We start from the raw sequence: 21,286 nt of genomic DNA, 5'->3' as shown, positions 1-21,286 counted from the left end.
TTAGAATTTGAAAGAATGAGATATTAATTTAAAACTAATCAACTATTATTAGATACTAATATTTGAAACAAATTATAAAAAAAACTATTACCTTTTTATACTCATAAATAATTGTCATTTTTATTATTAACTAAAATAAAATAATATAATCTTCTTTATTAACAGGAATTAAAATAAATTATTTAAATCTATACGAATAACTAATTTGTTTTCAGACTGTTAAGTACAATACAAACACAATGGACATTATTTTCTTGTGCAATTTTTAGTTATTATGAGTATCTACTTACATACTCTAACAAGTAAATATTAAAATATAATCATTAATGTTTTAATATTTTTTTTTAGTAAATAAAATCAATAAGTAAGATTTTAATTGATTTCATAATTTAAATTGTTAGTTTAAATATAAAACTATTATTACTTAGTATATTATACTCATATTTTATTTAAATTAAAAATAAAAGTATTTTCTTTCAAATATTTATATTTATAGGATTAGTTCTAGATACTGTACAATTATTTGTAAACTTCATTAAAAGTAATTTATAGTAGACGGCTGATTTTGACGATAAAAAACATTCATTACACAGTGATTAAGTTTGATAAAGTTTAATTATACAATTTTTGCAACTCATTTAAAATTTAGTTTTAGGATAAAATATATTATTAGTGTTTACGATTAGTCATTAACTATTATATAGAAAATAGAGAAATGTAATTCAAAATTATAAAATATTAAGATAAAAATTGATGTAATTAGTTATTGCTTATTAAACTTTGGGAACACCGTTTTATATATTTAGCTTAATCGTACGTTCCAGCTGATAAGCAAAGAATCGTATTATTATTTCTATCATACACCAATATTGATTACCTGACTATAATATTATTATATTATTTTATTACCTATTTAATTTCTTGTTCAACATAAATAAAAATAAAAATTAATCATTAATATAATAGTCATAAAATATAAATCTTTAGATTTACAATGGTAGATGTTAAAACATTCAAACAACTATGCGCAACATCAAGAAAAATATTTTGTTTTATTAAAAGGGGTTATATGCCCGTAGGGTAAGCCGGGTGAGGTAAATATTTTAAGAGGTTGGAAATGATAATTAAAGTGTACCTATGGTTTTTCTTCTAACGAATAATATTGATGACCATTGGTTTTTTTTTTTATTATATTAATTTTCAGTTATTAGTTAAAATATTAATTTCAATAATATACGATGAAGTGTACGTCAACGTAACTTAATAATAAATAGTATAAATATTTTATATTAACTTACGATTTTATACTTGAAGCATGCCCGGCATACGCTCGCGTAACGCCGTTAACAATGAGTAAGACACAAATAAACACAGCAAAATTAATATTCATGCCTGAATCGTGTGTCGGCCACAATTTTTAATCGAACATATTGACTATCACACAACGTTGAATCACTATAATATTGCACGGTGAGCTTTCCATTCATTCATATTTGAAAAATCACGAAAATCACTATACGTTGTATACTGTAACTTAAATATTTGTAAAATATATATATATTTATATATTTATAAATTTATGCGCATATGTATATTATATATATATTAATAATTATATAAATAAAAATGTTATATTTATGGATAAAATTTAGAAGAACGAATAAGACGAACTAAAAAGACACACCACACCGTCGTACTGCATTGCATTCACAATGGTCCGTGAAGAGGCGTTACCGTCTGAAAGAACACTGAATTAGAAACCGGCGGTCGGGTCCCTCCCATGTTGTTTTTTTCACAACCCCTTAACCCCCTCCACACAAGATTTTACTCTCGTTATCAAAAACGGTCGCACTTCAACAAATATAATTACGGTTCAGAATACCTCGAAGTAATAAGACTTTTATTATTATACTGCGTATAGAAATACTCAAAAATAAAATATAATTTAATGTAGTAAATAATATTTACAACATTAACGAAATATAAAGATATTTTTCATCTCATTATTACTTATTACAACATAAAACAATATTTTATTTCAGTATTATGTATAGAACACATAGACTCGTTTTTAAATTTCTAAAATTATAGAGATAATTTTCTTCAATGTAATATACAAATTAAGTACACATTGTAAATTATTTCAAATAATAATAACCTTAGCTAGGTACTTAAATACAATATTTGTATAATTGACATAGTTTTGTTAAGTTAAGCTATAACTTTAAATTTTAAAATAATAATAATGTATAATTTTAAATTTTTATTTCTAAATATAGGTATACCTCTACATATTTAATTTCTATATAATATTATATTATCTACTACCATGTATTCTATCATAACCCTAAACCCTAATAGTTCAATACTTCTTATAAAAGGCAAAAACAACAAATTAAAAAACTTAAATTGATATAATAAATATTTTTCATCAGTACCTATTCATTATTATATTTTTATAATTAGGTAGGTAAGTGCAATTATTAATGGAATATAATACCTGATACTATAATGTTTAAATATTATACTTGTTTGGTCAATGCTGCTCGTGTATGTTTCACCGCCAATATTAATATATTATCAACCACACTGTTTAATGCTTAATAGGCCCACCTGTCTAGTATACCTACATATAATATATAGCCGGGGATGAAAGAAAAAATGCACAGCGGGGAGGATATCATCGATACGGTCTAATTTGGGAGTTGTGCTTGTCCACAAGAATAAAGAAGTTATTATACAAATTATGAACGGCCCCCCACATGGTGGTCTATGGATAATGGGGAAAAAAGATCGAGAGATTTGTATTATATTATGTATGGTAAACGTGAAATGACGAAGGGAACAACGTGTGCCGTCCAGAACGACTGTTCAATGACAATCATTTTTTTCCCTCTGTATTATTATAATGTATAGTCGGTAATCTATAAATGGACCATGCACAGTTGAAAAATATTTGCGCAGAAGCTAAACAGTTGTTCTTCTTTGTAATTACTAATAATATAGTTTAAACCATTAGAATTTTTATTGTTTTGAAGCACTTAAAATAAATTTAAAAAAATAAATAAAGGGATTAGTATTATGTAAATATGTTATTAAATGCAATTATATTAAAAAAATAAATATAATAATTGCATTTAATATATTATAATAATATATTAATATGTAGGTTAATAATATTTTCAAATAAATAGTTTTTGACTTAATAGTTGTAAAATGAAACAACAAGGTACTATAGTTATTAGTACTGTAGCGTACTTAGTACTTAGGTACGTATGAAATTAAAATATCGGGTATTTATAAATGTATTATACTATTATAATATATACCTATAACTTTATCAATACCAAATTTTTCAACAATATAGCTTCGCAGCTAATATAAACTCTCAAATAAACCATAAGTACAGTAATATAAACAGTACAGTTTGTTATAGTATATTTTATTATTTAAACACAAGTATAGTCAGTGAAGACTGTAGATATAGTGTTTTAATGAAACGAAATAACTATAATATTAATTTGTGTACATATTGGCAATTAGCTGAACTCGTAATCATTATTTTTATAACGGATAATTTTCGATTATTATTATCATATTATATATTTCAAGAGTATATATTTTATTATTTAAATTATTAAATTAATTATTATTTCGAGGATTTAGTGGTAAAAATGTAAGTTGTTTAATTTGTATTAACTTAAATAATAATACCTAAGTATATATTTTTATAAATAAAACAAACATTTTGAATAATTAGCTTTAACTAATTTATTGAGTTTATTGGGTTTATTATAGACTTACTGCAGTTAATAGAACTGACTCTCAAAACTGAAATTTCAGGTTGAAGCAAAAATATAATTTATACAACACTCTTGAAAGTGGAATGCGAATAATAAGAATAGTCTCCAAAAGTTTCTTATAGCGCCTCTATAGATTTGAATGAATTGAATGTGGTAACAAATGGTACTTTGTTGTCCAGGTATACCTAATTATAAAATATATATATATACTTATATATAAAAACTACAATTATTTTTAGGAAACTTACATAGTTAAGATTCGTAAAACTTACAAAAAAATGTAGGTATATGCTTGAATATTTTGATTTATTTTGTATATTTTTACAACAGTATTTTTTTCAAAGTTTTCAACAATTGTTAAAGCCAGAATAAAACTGTTGAAATTGCGTTAAAAATCAGAAATAGCGTTATTCGGAGTAACCATATTATGACTTAGGGGTCATCCATGGGGTCTCCAAACTCCAGCAATCTGTGTAATTTACGTTCGGAAGAATTACGGGAGTCATGGTTGCATTAATGCAGTGGATCCAATTTTTAGGAACTTAAAACTTTGAACTTAAAACTTTTCGCCAACGAAAACAAATCGGCATATTACAATATTATGCTGTGCATAAAATGTTAAATAGGTAGCTAGTATAGGTACACACCATGTAACTGACTAAGATTAAAACGATATCCAACAATAATTATATTAATTTATTATTAGGAAATCTTACACTTAGATAAATTTAAATTTCAAAATCAATGAATAAAGTTTTTGGCTGCAAACATTTGTTTATATAGGTACAGGAATTTTTCACTTATCGTATTTCTCAAACGACTGAGTATGAATTTTAATTTTTATTCAGGAGTAAACTGAATACAACCGTTATGTACGAAAGCGTCATTATAATAAAACAATAATCTAATGGGTCATTCACGAAAATAAAATATTCATCCTTCACTGTTTTCGGGATCGCATTGTTTATGTATTGGTGTACTTTAGAAAGTGATTTTGGAAGCTTTAGTAAACTTCGTATATCTATTATACCTACATTCTCGAGAAAAACTCCATCTAATTAATAAATAAATTGTATGTCTATTTACATATTGTTAAAGTCGACGCGGCTCTAAATAATTGTTAGATATTTGGTGTTTTATTATTTTTGAAGGACGATCATTAAGATAATCACCCTTTTCGTTTTATAATGTTACTAATACTAGTTTGTTGAACAACAATTCTGGATTTTTTGTTTTCGTGCGGAAGTGCGAGCCTAAAAAGTGGACAAAAAACATGATTAATGCCTATCGTGAGTAATTTAGCAACCTATATGATTTATTAACACATTTCTATCCGATTTCCTCGGATTAAATTTCTTTGTAGTTCTATGTTATTTGAGTCTGCGTACAAGATAAGTAATCGAAATAATGCTTCGACTTTCAATTTTTACGCATATTGGTTTTCGACAAAATCGTTTTTGGTGTAACTCTAAATCAAATGACTGTGGATACATGTCATTTTCACTGAATGTTGATATTAGCATTTTCAAAATATTTTTGCTGGTTTAAATAGCTATTTACAGACATTTTTAGTTTCCAATATTTTAGTTTTTTTTTTCTGTAAATGTCAATAAAATGTTATTTATTGGTCAAAAAAGCTTGAAAATTTAATATATGGCTCCTAATATATTATTTTGATAGCAGTTTAAAAATATTAAAAATACATAGACACAATTTTTTCTTATAAATGTTTTAAGTTCAATTTTTGACAACATTCATCAATTTTGTGGTTAAAAATGTATAAAATGTTCAACTTTTCTAGCTAATAATTGAAAATGTAAAACAAGGTTCCATTTAAATAGGTTATATATTATAAATTATTTTATTCACAATAATATCATCAAATATACTTAGTAATATCGTAGTCTGACTGACCGTCTTCGCAGTTCGCTCAGAATCGTTTTTCTTATACAATGATAATATCATTATATACAAACATATTTATTAAAATTTAAAAATACAAAATGTATTCAAAATTACATGACTTGCCCCCCACGGGGGTCTGTGTTGAGTAATTGCGCCCTTGGAGCACTGGTCCACGGTGTTTATCTTAAAACAAAATATTATATTTTTATGAAAAATGATGTGTAATAAAAATAATTATAAATGTGTATGTACGCTAGTGTCTATTTAATAAGGGGCAATATTTAGGCAATATGCAACCTCGTCTCCGCCGCCAGAGGCCTTTGTGTTCGTCGTAAATGATAATAATTAGTATGAGTGTGGTACAACAGACTGTGGTGGTATACGAACAATAATGTTATCGGATTACAAAATACATTTTAAATTAATTTATTTTGTTATGGGATTAACTACGCACACGATGTTAGTACATACAAATGTCAACAACATAGATAATACATAATAATATAATATTATCACATATTATCTATGGTCAACAGGCAACGGCCCCGCGAACCAAAAATGAAAAGCGGGATTTATGCAAAAACACACTTTACAGGAAAAACTCTCACTCATATACTGATATTGGATGATTTACAGGGTGAATTGGAATCAGATTCTTGATTAATAAGTTGCTTAAAATTAAAATAATAAAAAAAAACAAAAAACTTGTGAAAAAGGGTTTTAATTAAAAATATCGTATTAAATGGATTAGAAATACAATTTCGTAAACTAAAGTCCAATGCATAGACATAATATGTCTATAGTCCAATGCAACCAGTTTCAAAAAAATTTCAAAAAAAATTATTTTATTTTTCAACAATACGGATTGAGCACAATTACACACTAATATAAACAATAACATATTATAAAGTTATAACTTACAAATTATATACAATATAATATATACAACAATAAATAAATTTATATCAAGTACTAAAAAGATAAAATACCACTAATAGCCCCGCATATGCATCATTCTAAAGATTGGCTGGTCTCAAAATTATTGGTGTTGCACTTAGGTGTAAAAAATGGATACATGTGAAGAACAGAAGTGGAAGGGGCTTTAAAGTTAATCGAAGAAAGTAGAACAGGAGAGTTAACATAGCCATCTATTAGTTGGTTGAGACAATTAAAATTGGCAACTTGGTTCCATCAGCTAAGGAACTTAAATCAAGCTTGTGCATAACTGGATAATAATCATGAGGAGGATGGTCAATATTTAAAATAAAAGCTGCATGCTTAAGGAATTTGAGTTGTACCCTTTCAATTTGCTCACTCCCACAAGTGGTAAAACTAGTAAAAAGATCCCAAACAACAGCTCCGTATTTATTAGAAAAACAACAAAATAGGATTTTTAACGCTCCCGGCGGATAATGCCCGCATTACAAACGCCGTAAAATGAACACTCCACCAAGGCGCTACCCTGGACTCAATACAGATACACTGTTTTATCTACAACACGGACTAAGATGTATATATTTAGATATATTAGTATCTTATAGTCCGTGATCTACATCGTACCCACGATTAAAGATATACAGCACAGATCTGTGTATACAGGTTACTTACTCAACGGCAATGTTCTGGATAATAATAATAGCTATAAACCTTGATTCAAGTACCTATTCAATGGAGCATTTATTTTGATGCCCAGTGTTTATCTTCGGTTACGGGCTGTGAGAAAAGCATCTAGTGCCCTAGTGGATATTAATGTAGTTAAACTGTGTATAATATTAATTGTATGATGTATATTATTTTTATATTTTGATACATAATATATAATTACAATTAATAATTATATACATTGAGAGCGCTTTATATTTTGGTGGTAACTGTGGTCTGTGCGCATCACTATAGAGACCAATTTCTATAAAACGGCGAGTGGTGAGTAACCGGTTTATTATCCTAAACCGTGATCGTTCACACTGGTCTGTTCACAGGGTGTTTTAAGACAAGATAGTTCTGTACAGTGACGCCATCTCGTTAGTCGTGACGGCATCGCAAGAATTGCACAAAATATCAATTTGATACCGCAGTTAGCACTAGTTTTGCGTTAAGACTTACAATCTCTTTGGATAGTTGAGTGAGTGTGGACTGGAGGATAAAATGGAAATAATTATTAGAAATAGTTTTCTATAGAACGTCTGAAACTCTGAATGTAAGATAACCTTACATACCATTAAAATACTACATGCACGATGGATTACGGATTGTATTTTTAATTTTTACAAACCTAGTTCTAATTTTAAACGTTTCAGGAAGCTATTTTAATACTTTCATACAGGTATTTTCCTAAGATTATTATAATTATTTATTTTTTAAATGTCCAACAGTCCTAAATACAAGTTATTATATTACCTGCTGCTTGGTAGTTGGTATTCAAATGTTATTAACTATTGTTAGTACCAGCTACCAATCTGTACAGAACATAGGTTAATTTTTTACTGGACGTCGGGACACCATTGCTATAATATTGTTATGCCTATTATATATTTTTGTTATCACAAAGCATTTTTATTAATTTTATTAGTGTCTGGTATTTACTATTTTTATATTTGAAGGTAAATTGCAATTAAAGGATTGCTCCATTATCCGAACCCTGAAGATTAAATTTAAATAACCAATTGTCATTATTAATCGTGCATCATGGGACGCAAGAAAATTAATATATCCAAAATCACGGACGAACGAAACCGTCATGTATGTATATTTATAGTATTATAATTTCCACGATTTCTACATTAATTTTTTTATGTTAATTATTATCACATTTTATAGGTGACGTTTAACAAACGCAAATTTGGTGTTATGAAGAAAGCTTACGAGTTAAGTGTATTATGTGATTGTGAAGTAGCAATTATTATTTTCAACAAGAACAACAAGTTGTATCAGTATGCTAGTACAGACATGGACCAAGTATTACTTAAATATACTGAATATAGCGAACCACATGAATCACTGACAAACACTAATATTATTGCTGTAAAATCAAAATGAATTGTTCTTTTTTTAATTTATTTAATATTTATTAATTGCATTTTAAAATTTTAGCAATTAAACAGAAGAGGAGGAGGAGGAGGAGGAGGAGGAGGAGAAGGTCCTAGAAGTTCTAAATCCGTAGATTCACCTGTTGTTGATGAGAAGAATGTAATAAATCAACCCAAACAATTTAAAGTAATGTCCACTCCTAGAATTAAACTTAAACACAACGATATTTCTGATGAAGAATTCAGAATACTTATGACACATGGAGGGAGGATAATGGATGTAAGTATTTATAACTTGTAATAGATATATTATAGTTTATATAATTTCAACTACTTTCTATTATTTATTTATAGTAAATAATAAATATAACTTTTTTAATATTTGTATGAACATTTTAATTATATAATTGTTATTCAATTTATTTAAGGATGATGATGAGGACGATGACGATGATGATGATGATAGTAATGGCCTTGAATGTGAGTTTATTCCTGACATGCCAGACATTCCTGGCATTCCTCCTCACAAACTTCCAGAAGCTTTAAGAAAAATACGAGAGAGTAACTCTAATGAAAATACTAAACGAGTGACTTCCAGTGACTCAGATATGAGTATGAATCGTTAATATGTATTTTAAATGCAAATTAACTGGCACAAGTATTAATAATTCATTTTTAGGTGATGACGAGTTGAAAATAGACAGTGGTGCTGATGATGATTTTGAAGAAATAGATGACAGTTTACATAATAATATTGAAAGCTATATTTCTCCAACTACCTCGCGACAAAAACCTCTGCCTAATAACCCAACAAGTATTATTATACATAATATTTCATAAAATAATTATAAGACTTAAATTTGGAGCACAGCTATAATATTTGAATTCGTGTTTAAAACATCTAGTCATGGATGTCACATCATCAAACTTTTGAACACAGAAAGAAAAATGTTGTCAATAGAGATAGTATGTTGATGATTAGGTATAAACTTATTTCATGTTTCATGGACTTTGAACATAATATAAATTTTATTTTGAATTTTTTTTATTTTTCAACACATTTCTTTATACAAAGCTAATTGGTGTAATTTAACGTTGTTTACATAGTAAGTTGAATGATGCCAATAGGAATGTAGGCACCCTGTTATTCAATGCACTATAACTTGATCAGTGTTACGATTAAACTGAATCTAGGACAAAATATCTAAATTTATCCGTTATTACATAAATTAGTAGATTACACTTTACTTTCTAATAAAATTAGCTTAAATATCAAATTATTTAGTTATAAAAATATACCTAATATGTAATAATAATATAAATATAACAGTATACGTGTGCCCACTAAATATGGCTTTTAAACCACTTTTGTTCGATCTCGTTACTTCCATTGATTAATTTTTAATAAATTTATAAACATCACTTCACTACGTTAACACAAAAACCGAACAACGATGAAGACATTAATTACGTATTATAGATTTATATGTAACTATAACTGTAATTTATCGGAGTTTGAAAACCAGACACTAAATATAGGTAGTAATGTAGTATACTAGTATAGGTTAAGCCACAGCTTATGTATGTATGGCCGTATAGATACAATATAACAAAATCTAATAAATAATAATCCGATAAAATCATTATAGTCACTCACACTTATCTTGTCAATAATTTAAACAACAAGATACCTATATAATATTATACCATGGTGTATTGCAAAGTTTCCAGGTTAGGTTAGGTACCCGTTGATCCGTGAGCTGAGCTTGGCGAGCTTTGTTAATATTGTAATTAATATATATATAAATATATCAACAACAATTAAAAACTCAACACAGGGGTTTGACTAATGTGTGTGCAGTATAATTTGTGATATTATTACTATTAATGTAATTTATTTTACTATTAGTAATTAGTAAATTTTTAAAATCATATTATTATTTGACTATTTGACTAATGTGTGTACAGTATATTTTGTGATATTATTACTACTAACGTAATTTATATATCTATATATTTAAAAAGAAGTGTACATTTTGAATAAATTTTATAGCTCAAGATCCACCAAACCGATTTCGATAAAAATTTCAGGACATATTAAGATTGATATGTAGATGGTTTCTGTGAAGTTTGTACGCTGTGGGATAAGTGGTTCCGGAGTTATGGCCTCATAAGTGCATACCTGGTGACATGGCCAAAAACAACAACAACGTCTATACAATTATTTTTATCTATAAATATAACTCATAGCAACCATTAAAAAACAAAAATTTCTATCGTAAATCTCAAAATTCCGGTTTGAGCACATACCAGGGGTGATCACTTCCCTTTTTAAATTAGCCTATGACACTCAAAGAATGTGGCTTTGTATTGGTGAAATAATTTTCGAAATCGGTTCAGTAGTTTCGGAGTTTATCCCGAACATACAAACAAACGCTATCATTTTATATATTTGTATAGATAAAAATGAATGTTTGTGTGTAGATTAGACCTATGGGAAGAAAATAGGCTAATTTAAAAAGTGTTAAATTTGTTTTTTTTTATTCATCGGATTTTAGTACGGTTGCGTGAGGCTTGTATTTATTGATTATATTATACCTCCGTAGGTGGAATTAAGTAAAAATGACAAACTTGGTACAATTTTGATATTTTAGAGTTAAATCATACACTTACGTACAAACAGCACGGGGTCCGCGATCTACCGCAGGTAGATTGCCTACCTGATAATATACTGCTGCGAATCAGAATTTTTATTCCGGGCAACAGAAAAGTTAAGATAAATTTTGAACACCATGCACCGAATATTAAATAACGAATTGAACAAAGTTTGAGTCATATAGAATCGGTACATTTAACGGGCAACAAAGTGCCAGCAGGATCAGCTATTATATAATATATTTATATTTATATTATTATTATGTAGAAGGTATATTTTTATAATTAAATAATTTGATATTTGAGCTAATTTTATTAGGAAGTAAAGACAAAGTATAATCTACTAATTTACGTAAAAATGGATAAATTTAGATATTTTGACCGATTAAACTATTAGATATTTGTTAGCGTCTCCTATAAGTATAAATTAAAATTTTTAGGAATTTTTGTTTTAATACCTAATTTTTTCAGCACATTAAAATAGTATATTTCAAATACGTTATAATCATTTTTTGAAGAAAAAAAATACATATATTTTTATTATTATATGTAGAGAATTTTTGTTGTGATTATATTTATTTACTGCTTACAAGTGCTCACATGTCATACGTTTGCTTTTACAGTTGTATTATGTTCATATAGAAGCAGCTTATTGAATTTATAAATCCAAAAAACATGATTAAATTGACAATAGACATAGGTGTATAGATCAATGTATTAAATGTTCAGTATGATTTCCCTGTAGACCTACCTAGCATTTACTACTATACTCTATTCCAAATAAGCTAGGTAAAAATCTCTACGGAAACGCATGTACAGTCTTGTTGACTGCCAATTACTGCAGCGAATCACAGGTCTTATCGTTCAGTTTTTCCAAACTTATTTGGAATAGAGTATAGTCCAGAGTACTCCAGACATTATTAGTATCTAAACGCCAAACTATTCCATTGTTAGACACTTCAGGGAAACCAAACCTTAGAGGAAACAAATTACCATGAAACATCCAATTTTTGACCAATATTGTACAAACTAGTTTTAAAACTATATTTTTGATTTTTGTGCTAAAGATGACGTATTATATAAGGTATGCACAATCTGAATCTGTATGGTGTTCAGTCTAAGTACATCTCAGTATCATTCATCTTCAACTCATCATAACCCTTTGAATAATGTGAATTGAAAAACGGGACCAGTACCATATTACTTAACATATAAAAACAAATAATTTAAATACAACATATTTTGTGTTATGTGGCCTTTTAACTTTACAATGATTACAATTTTAGCTGTTAAAGAAATTAAAGAAGAAAAAAATGATGATGACGTTGATGTAGAATTAATCGAAGATGACATCAAAATTCCTGAGGAAGTGAAGAGCTCTAAACGTCTAGAAGCTACAAAACCACAATTAACGCAAAATGTTCGGAAACCACAATTTCTGTCAAATATTCACTCAAGTATTGTACAATAAATACATTTTATTAAAAACAAATATTAATTTTATTTGTTAATTAGGTTTAGGTTTAATTCAAAATAAATCTCCGAAAAATCAATCTTTGAATGTACGGTACCGCCCTTATAATATTCTACAAACCTCCAAGAAAATGGTAAAAATACCACCACAAAAGTCTATGGAAATTCGAAGTAACATAACACACAATGGACAGTCTCCAATACAGCAACGAAGAGTTTATGCAGGATTCAAACAACGTATACAGGTCAAAAAAGACTTGATGACTCCTGAAATTAAAATCAATACTGCACAATTGTCGCAAAGTAGTAATACAAATGATTCTTAAAATTAAGTGTACATTTGAAAATTGAAACATTCCAAATATTTTTACTTTTATTTTATAATTTTTTTTTTTAAGACTGTACTTTCGTAACGATTATTGGTATTCGTTTATATTATATACTTATCAATACAATTTTAATATGTAGCAGTTCGAATCCTTTGTTCAAACTTCCTATTTATAAAAATGTAATCATTTTAATATTAACCTACAATTGAACATAAAATACTATTTGGTTAAAATGTTATACATGCCAAATGTTTTTGTTCGGTCTAGATATTATTATGTGTTATTGAATAGTTTTAAGGACATATATGTACCACTCTTGAAAACAAAATTATTAGTTGTATGTATTATTAAATTTTAAACTGGTTTTTAGCTTTTGTTCCACAATTTTTACAATTGTCGTTTTATGTATTCAAATGTATGTTATGTTTTAGTATTATTAATTATTATCATTTAAAAATATTTTTACATTATTGTTTAGATATTTAGTTAAATGTCTGGTTAATTAAATGTAACTTATGTCTATAATATATTATGTTTAGTTATTTTACCTTAAATTATGTCGTAAACACCACAATTCCATAATAATATTAATTTACAACAAATTAACTGTACATCGAAAAAAACAAATTTAAAAAAGTAAGTTTGACATATGGGTTTTGTTCAAGTGTTCCAAATGTGTTACAAATTATGTGTTTGTGAGTATTTTATATTGTATAATGAATAATTAACTATTTATTTCATAGGTATCTTAATGTTTAAGCATTAACTAAATTAATTAAATAATTCATTTAACACTTACAAGACTATGAATATTGCATGACAAATTAAACTACAGGTATTGTGGCAGTGGTGCAGCAATTTTTAGGTACAAAGTTGTTAAAATCCTTTTATAATTATTATTTGCTATGTTTCCAGGATCCACAGCAACCGCTGAAAGGTTATTTTCTACCTTTAGGAGATCAAAAAAATACATGTGCTCTAAAATTACTGAGTCTGGACTGAACAGCTTAGCAGTTAGGTCTATTAAATGTTTATTTAGATATTGAATTAGCTATCAATGAGTTTTAGATGAGAAATTAGAAAAGAAGAATGCAATTAGAGGACTAATAAATTTAACTACAAACTATTAAAATATCAATACATAGTATTCTTAAAGGTATAGTTATTAAAAATTCAAATATAACAATGTTTATTTAATCTTTAGATACAATTATTAATTATTTATGTCAATTTATAACTACTATGTTGAATTGTTTATGAAATACATCAATATACATGCACATTGCAAGACTAATATTTTCCTAGCCATTTAAACTCCAAATTAATAACTTTTTTCCCCCTAATAAGAACCTTAGGACCATTATTAACAAATAGCACCCACCATAAAAAAATCTTAGATCCGCCACTGAATTTGAAGCTATTTTATGTATTTTAAATCATCTGAATAACATCTCTAAATCCAATTTATACCAGTTTAAAAAATATAAGCTATAGTCAAATCATTCTGTTTTTTAAATTTAGCATGAATTCTATATTATGTATTACTATTTTTTTTTTATAACACTATATTACTCCAGTACTCATAGATTATCATTTTCTGCTAAAAGTATATAAACTTTATGCACAGTTTTTATTTTGTTAAATAATAAAATGATAAACAACACTTTTGATGAACAAAACAAAAAAAATATATATTAAACATCAAATAGGTATTGCACAAAATATTCTGTTGTTCAGGCACAAAATATAAACAATAAAATAAATTATAAAATGTACAGTGATGGTAAAATAAAAATACAATTACAGCTTGAAAACTAAAATTAGGGTTAAAAACTTAGAATAGTAATCACCAGATTAAGTCTTATATAGGAGATACTCTTTAAGAGCATTGGGTAATGGTAATTTTGATACGGATGCTGCTTTGATATTCTTCAGAATAGTCTCCCTGCACGCACTCTGCAACGAATTAACTAAAAACACAACAATGGTTTCATGATAATTACTTAGACAAAAATCAAAAGTTATTTTACGGTTTACTAACATTTATCTGGCAGTCATTAGAAAAACTAAATAGAACTATGCAGTGTACAACAAATGTGAAATATTTGTCTGAACAAAATTAAATACAAGCCAAACAACAACAAAGGACTAGGGTGGTGGGGTCTAAACACGCAGCCCTTGAAATTCAACATTTACAAATTTACAATACCATATCATGCATTTAATGAAATTTGCAGTTGGTCACTAAATTATCTACACACATCGGTCGACATGATGCGGGAAATACATATTTATTATTAACAGACATCTTACCGTTGTATACTTGTATTACACGGACTCGTTTAGTGGCACCGTATACATCGATGACTGCTCTGATAGGACCATCGTTATACGGTATGGTCCTCGAAAGTGGAACAACAAACTCACCGTTGATAATGAAATGCATAACGGCCATGTTCTGGCCACAGGGCAAATACAACACGCCGACCCGACTGCCCACGTCCGTCGGCAAGATGTCCATTTTTTCGTTGCCTGACGACTTCAGAATGCTGGTTGGAAATGTACCCCGGGATGTAAATACGTGATTACCGTCCAGCCGGAAGTAGTTGGTCAGATAGTTGGCGTCGTACCAAGCCTGGTGTTTGGTTAGGGCGCATATCCACGATTCACCCATCGTCTTGTTGGACACCATGTCTGGTATAGCGCACTGTGGTAACAGGTGACCGCTGCGCTGCAGCGCGTCCGGGTCGAGCTGTGTCAGGCCCAGCCGTATGTGTCCGGACCAGCCATTCTCGCTGCTCTCGATCTCGATGAGGAACACCTCGCCCGGCGACAGCGACTGTTCGCTGAACACTATGGCGTTGGCGAAGCTCATCTCCCGGTGGGCCACCGTGTCCTGTTCGTGAAGGCTCAGGTTGTAACCGTGGAACCGGTGAAACCGCGTTTGCCGGTAAGTGCACGGCTGCTTCTCGGACATGTTGACTTCGGCCGCTCGGGGACAATATCAATACGAGCGCCGGTCGCACGCGACGGCGACGGCGTTCCTTCTTCGAGCGGAATCCGACTGCGGCTGCCGCACCACCAGTACCACACCCCCGTCAAAGACGACGACCATTGGCGGCGGCGGCCGTGGTCGGCACACTAACTCCGAGTCATTTTACCGGGCACGCGATTTATGATGTACTCTGAAATTACGACGATGACGACGAATAACAATAATAGTGACTACGATATCCGAAGTTACTATATTATTATAGTTAGTAGTTAAGTAACTACAGCACTACACTTCAGCGTAACGCGTGCGTACCCTACCGCGAAACCGTAATCTCCAAGCGGCAAGCAGGCAGCAGCAGCCAGCAGATATCAACAACAACAACAAATAACAATAATAAATAGCCGTGTATTATGTGATGATCATGATTAATCTGACAAATCTTTAAAGTTTAACCCTTTGTTATCTAATCAATTGTCTTATCAGTTATCAATAACGAAAGATCCCGCCCACGGTCTTAAAATCATCAAGTCGTCTACGGTCTATTACCACAGAATATATGAAATATATTTCATATATTCTGTGCAATTACTCTATTCGTCTCTCTTCAATTAGTCAATACTCAATAGCAATAATACTTAATACTAACATGAAATATGAAAGCATGATTTAAATCTATCATGGTCAATAGTCAATAGACTCAATCGTCAGTCGTGGTCGGTCGACACCAAATGGCATTGAATGAGTAAAGTGGTCGCCGGTGGCCGGTATTTGATTTCTGAATGATCGTTACCATGTAGGCGACAGGCGTGTAGCAATACTCATAGACTTTAGTGTTAGGAATAATCTATTCTTTATAACCAGTGCTTGGAAGTTGGAGAGCTTCTTCAAAAAAGGAATTAATTCACGTTCACGTTCATCTTGTTAAAAAGTAACTAAATTGTTTCTCGTTCCTGGCTTAAAGAAAGGAACTTAATAGTTCCTCAATAATTTAAAAATATTTATTAATATAATTTGTAGTAACAAATTGTTTAATAAGGTATTTTTTTTATTTTTATAATGTTAAAATGTATTTACTTCATACAAATTAAGACCGATAAGACCGCCATTACTAACTCAATATTTTGTAAACATTATCAATATTATTGTTATTATAGATTATTATATTATTAACTAAATTTCTAAAAATAAGTTAAAAAACTAGTGCCATAAAAAATTTTTAAATTACCTATATTTAAGAATAAATAAACAAAAAAAAGGAACAATTATTAATAAAATTGTTCATGTTCCCCTAAAAAATGAACAAAATTTCAATATGTTCCTTCCCACAAAAAAGGAACATTGTTCCCATTAAGTTCCTGACAATTTAACGAAATCATTGGCAGGCAGTAAACACTGCTTATAGCTTAGATTCTTTTCATGCAAGGGCGTACCACAGGGGAGTTCATGGGGTTTAGCCCCCTCTCCCCCCTATGTTCCTAGAAATTATACACAACCCAACTACCCAATTGAAAATTCCTGAGAAAGCCACCAGTACCCAATACATATATTATTCATTGTGGACTGTGCCAAACTGCCAAAGTCAAAAGAAGTGACTCGAAAATAAATTACCAAAGGGACTATACAATATTATACCTATGTTTACTATACATTGTGATCCATAATGTTAAAAATCAGAAAAATACTTATAGCCCATAAGATATTATATATATTTCTGCTTAGCCTATAAAATTACAAATTATGAATTGTCGAATAAATATATCTAGATCTGGGCGTCTTACAAATCCAACTACCAATTCTATTATACTAATTCACAGAAGAAATAATAATTGAGCATTATTTTAGTATTAAAGTGTACTATATTTTTTTATAAAATTAAAACATTTTTTTAACAAATCAAAATATTAAATTTACATAAACCATACATAAATTTGTCAACTACTATTTTACTCTAACTAATTTACATAAATATAATGGCCCATAGTTAAGTGGTAAAAATGGCATGACCATTTGACCGAATTTCAACCCTTTGCTGAATGAGTACAAAGACTTTAGAGGTCGAAATTGCTTTGTCAAGTCCCTAAATAATAAAATAAATATTAACAATTAACTTTTATTATTTTTGATTGTAAAAACATACTTGACAATAATTTGATGGTTTGTTTCTTCCCATATTTTCTTTAAAGCCATTTTGACTACACCGTCATTTTGTATGGGTGATAAAGAACAGGTTGAATAAACTACTGTACCACCCACAGCAATGTTCATTAAAGCAGATCTAAAAAAAATGTATTATCAAATAAAATATCAATACATTTTAACATAAATATAGGTATTTATTACTTTAAGATATCAGCTTGTATTTCAGGCAATTGTAAACGTTCTTTAGCACGAGTTGGTTTAAACATATTATTTTCATTATTTTCCAAACTATGACGATCGTTTGTGCATGGAACATCTACTAATATCTGCAACAATAAATAGATATAATATTTCTGTATTTTCTTCATGCAAATAAATACTAAATTCAAATTCCGATCTAATTATATACAAAACAAAAAAATTTAGTATAGAAGATGAGTGTACTAAAGTCTAAGGAGAGAATCGTTTAACTTAAAAATAAAGATAAGTCAATGATACTTGAACGTAGGGCTGTTTAATCAATGTATTTTTATTTGATATTAATTTCATGTTTTACTCAATTATTTGTGATAATTTATTTATAATATCTAGAAAATAATCGAAGGAACTTGGAAAAATATTCTCAGCAGATCTTGGATTACCTAGAAGTAATAATGATTTGTCTAATAACATATTATATTCTACAAAGTATTTTTTAAAAAAATTAAACCATAGCATTGTAAAACCAATATCTCCTTCGCCTTGCTCAGAATCTAAAATACTTAAATTAAGATTATAATCAATATTTTTTCGTAACAATAATTAAATGTACAAGTTAAATAATTACTTTATTGTATACATCTGGTTCATTAATGGATCTCGCATTCATTTGTGTGAACATTAGACGTGAGCCCCAACTTTGATAATCAGAAATATATTCAGACATAACATTATGTATTTTTTTAATTCTGGATTCTTGAATATCATTACATACCAATGATTCTAAAACATAAGCAAAATATATTAAATACTCATAACGACTATTTTTTAATTACAAATTGAACATAAATTATTATGTTGTATACCTTACTGATAAAAGTAAATTAAAATAAATAATAACTAACCAGGTAATAATGTTTGTAGTGTTGCTAATGCTTTACCACCTGGAGCTGAACACATATCTAATACTCTATCACCAAGTTTTAAATCTAGTGCAAATACAGGTAAAATTGAACCTCCATCCATTAAATAATAACCTAGTGTTAAATCAAATACATTTCATATAATACTTATATATCATGATTAATTATTTCTTTCCTACAATGCACATAAGATTATTAAATAATATACAATGTGATCCAGAATATTAGACTATACTAATTTTCTAAGTTAATTTTTGAGATATGAATAAATATATGTTTTATAAAAATTGAAGTACATAGGTACCTATTTATAAAATTACATTTGAAAAAAACATAAGTGTATTTATCACAAAAATTTGCAAAAAAAAATTGGTATAGCCTGTTAAATATATAATTTTTTATATATCTTACCACTGACTTTAGAAGCTCCAGTTTTAGGATATGGAAATGGAGTAAAATCACCTCTATCAAATGTAAATACTTGTAAATGAGGTGGAATGTTAAGAGGACTTTCTTCGTTTAATATATTAATTGGGAAATCTGAATTTTCTTCATAGTATTGGTAATGTTGGGATTCTGGAATCCAGTCACTTTTGCCATGAAGCTCAGTAGCTGGTATAAATTGATATAATCCTCCAATATTAGAATTCGCTTCAGGGTCAATTAGTCTACTTTCGTCATGTTCTGCTTCTAATAAGCTTTCGTGAAGTGATGCTTTTTCCACATATTCTTCACTTTAAAAATTTTAAATGTATCAAAAAAACTTTTACCATCAATAAAGTTCTTAAATATTTACTTTTCTTTTTTTATGTCACTTTTATTGTCATCGGTTAATAAAAGTTTTTTTAATTTTTTATCTAATTCTTGAATATTTTTTTCATTTGTAGACTCTTTGGCTTTTAGCAAATCTGCTTCAACTACTTGTCTTACATTCATCGCTCCCAACCACTGAAAATATACATTAAATATTATGTTACAAATATAATAATGGCATAGTAACTATTTATATATTTAAATTTATTGTTAAATTCAATATATTAGATTACTTTATCACTTTTGTTTGGATACAATTATTTCAAATAGAATAATACCTCTAACTGTTGAGAAACTTTTTCGGAATCACCAAAGTTATTAACTACAGCTATATATTTGTGTGGTGACAATAACGCTAATCGTATTGATCTCCATCTTCTTCCGTAAACTGAACCGTAAAAATCATCAAAGTGTTCTAAAGCCTTATCTTTTGGATGAATTCTCTTCTTGATTGAAGACTGAAATACAGGTAATATAATATAGACCAATTATAAATAAAATAAATAGTATTCCTTAATAATAATACTAACCCAATGCGTTTTTTTTGTCCGTACATGAACTATTTGCATATGTTTATGGATTAACGAATGCGATATAAGAGCAGCAGTATTTGTTCGGAACATTTTAAAAATATATATATTACAGTACCTATAATATATATTGAATACAAAATTAAAAAAAACGTTATTCAAATAAAAACTTAACTAAATTAATTTTATCCTTTTAGTGATAGTGCTATCAAAAATCAATAATGATATTAATTTATCACCATGAACACGATTAAAGATAATATATCTTTAATTGTGATCGTGATTAAAGCACAGAACAAAGATAGTAAGGAATTCAATTATGGGAATCATGCATAAACCAGTGGCGTCATTTGGGGGGGGCAAGGTGGGCATTTGCCCCTGTCTGATTTTAAAAGCAGACCGATGGGCCTGTGACGGGTTGTTGCCGTTTAATCATTATTATATCTTATTACCTCAAAAACGTACCTATTTTTATAATATTTTCAGAAAATATTTTA

The 21,286-nt window shown here is 28.6% G+C and overlaps 4 protein-coding genes across 4 annotated transcripts in view; 1 reads left to right on the top strand and 3 right to left on the bottom strand.

The window, feature by feature from the left end:
• The window catches only part of LOC132943760 (protein Wnt-5b-like), a 66,033-nt gene extending 64,303 nt beyond the window's left edge, over positions 1-1,730 (bottom strand). Inside the window, exon 1 of the mRNA XM_061012848.1 lies at positions 1,299-1,730. Within this exon, the coding sequence (XP_060868831.1) occupies positions 1,299-1,390 (92 nt within the window). The 5' untranslated portion in view covers positions 1,391-1,730. The remainder of the gene's footprint in view (positions 1-1,298) is intronic.
• A 6,139-nt stretch (positions 1,731-7,869) lies between these two features.
• Positions 7,870-13,722, top strand: LOC132943018 (myocyte-specific enhancer factor 2A homolog). The gene is made up of 8 exons (XM_061011780.1): positions 7,870-8,031; positions 8,309-8,447; positions 8,526-8,729; positions 8,799-9,014; positions 9,163-9,346; positions 9,414-9,548; positions 12,676-12,846; positions 12,905-13,722. The coding sequence occupies exons 2-8, from the start codon at positions 8,394-8,396 to the stop codon at positions 13,186-13,188; spliced, it is 1,248 nt and encodes a 415-aa protein (XP_060867763.1). The 5' UTR covers positions 7,870-8,031; positions 8,309-8,393; the 3' UTR covers positions 13,189-13,722.
• A 1,080-nt stretch (positions 13,723-14,802) lies between these two features.
• Positions 14,803-16,636, bottom strand: LOC132943019 (neuralized-like protein 2). Its single transcript, XM_061011781.1, has 2 exons — positions 15,505-16,636; positions 14,803-15,161 (listed from the first exon to the last, which is right to left on the bottom strand). Exons 1-2 carry the CDS (start codon positions 16,166-16,168, stop codon positions 15,046-15,048), a joined length of 780 nt encoding a protein of 259 aa, XP_060867764.1. The 5' UTR covers positions 16,169-16,636; the 3' UTR covers positions 14,803-15,045.
• Positions 16,637-18,019: 1,383 nt separating this feature from the next.
• Positions 18,020-20,994, bottom strand: LOC132942959 (5-methylcytosine rRNA methyltransferase NSUN4). The gene is made up of 9 exons (XM_061011683.1): positions 20,790-20,994; positions 20,538-20,717; positions 20,243-20,394; positions 19,858-20,180; positions 19,429-19,560; positions 19,152-19,306; positions 18,527-18,651; positions 18,324-18,461; positions 18,020-18,263 (listed from the first exon to the last, which is right to left on the bottom strand). The coding sequence occupies exons 1-9, from the start codon at positions 20,880-20,882 to the stop codon at positions 18,125-18,127; spliced, it is 1,437 nt and encodes a 478-aa protein (XP_060867666.1). The 5' UTR covers positions 20,883-20,994; the 3' UTR covers positions 18,020-18,124.
• Positions 20,995-21,286: the final 292 nt, after the last annotated feature.

The sequence above is a fragment of the Metopolophium dirhodum genome, chromosome 4, assembly GCF_019925205.1.
Source record: "Metopolophium dirhodum isolate CAU chromosome 4, ASM1992520v1, whole genome shotgun sequence".
NCBI classification, from domain to species: domain Eukaryota; kingdom Metazoa; phylum Arthropoda; class Insecta; order Hemiptera; family Aphididae; genus Metopolophium; species Metopolophium dirhodum.
Note: the sequence above shows the minus strand (reverse complement) of the source record. Positions and strands in the feature narration are given on the sequence as shown.

What these genes read in the sequence shown, in the direction of transcription:
- LOC132943018 (XM_061011780.1), top strand. Translation starts at nt 8,394, where the DNA reads ATGGGACGCAAGAAAATTAATATATCCAAAATCACGGACGAACGAAAC. An exon ending in CAAACACTAATATTATTGCT is followed by an intron (nt 8,730 to 8,798) that starts GTAAAATCAAAA and finishes TTAAAATTTTAG; the next exon opens with CAATTAAACAGAAGAGGAGG. An exon ending in TCTGTCAAATATTCACTCAA is followed by an intron (nt 12,847 to 12,904) that starts GTATTGTACAAT and finishes TTTGTTAATTAG; the next exon opens with GTTTAGGTTTAATTCAAAAT.
- LOC132943019 (XM_061011781.1), bottom strand. Translation starts at nt 16,168, where the DNA reads ATGTCCGAGAAGCAGCCGTGCACTTACCGGCAAACGCGGTTTCACCGG. An exon ending in TGTAATACAAGTATACAACG is followed by an intron (nt 15,162 to 15,504) that starts GTAAGATGTCTG and finishes TTGTGTTTTTAG; the next exon opens with TTAATTCGTTGCAGAGTGCG.
- LOC132942959 (XM_061011683.1), bottom strand. Translation starts at nt 20,882, where the DNA reads ATGTTCCGAACAAATACTGCTGCTCTTATATCGCATTCGTTAATCCAT. An exon ending in AGTGACATAAAAAAAGAAAA is followed by an intron (nt 20,181 to 20,242) that starts GTAAATATTTAA and finishes AAATTTTTAAAG; the next exon opens with TGAAGAATATGTGGAAAAAG. An exon ending in ACTACAAACATTATTACCTG is followed by an intron (nt 19,307 to 19,428) that starts GTTAGTTATTAT and finishes CTTATGTTTTAG; the next exon opens with AATCATTGGTATGTAATGAT.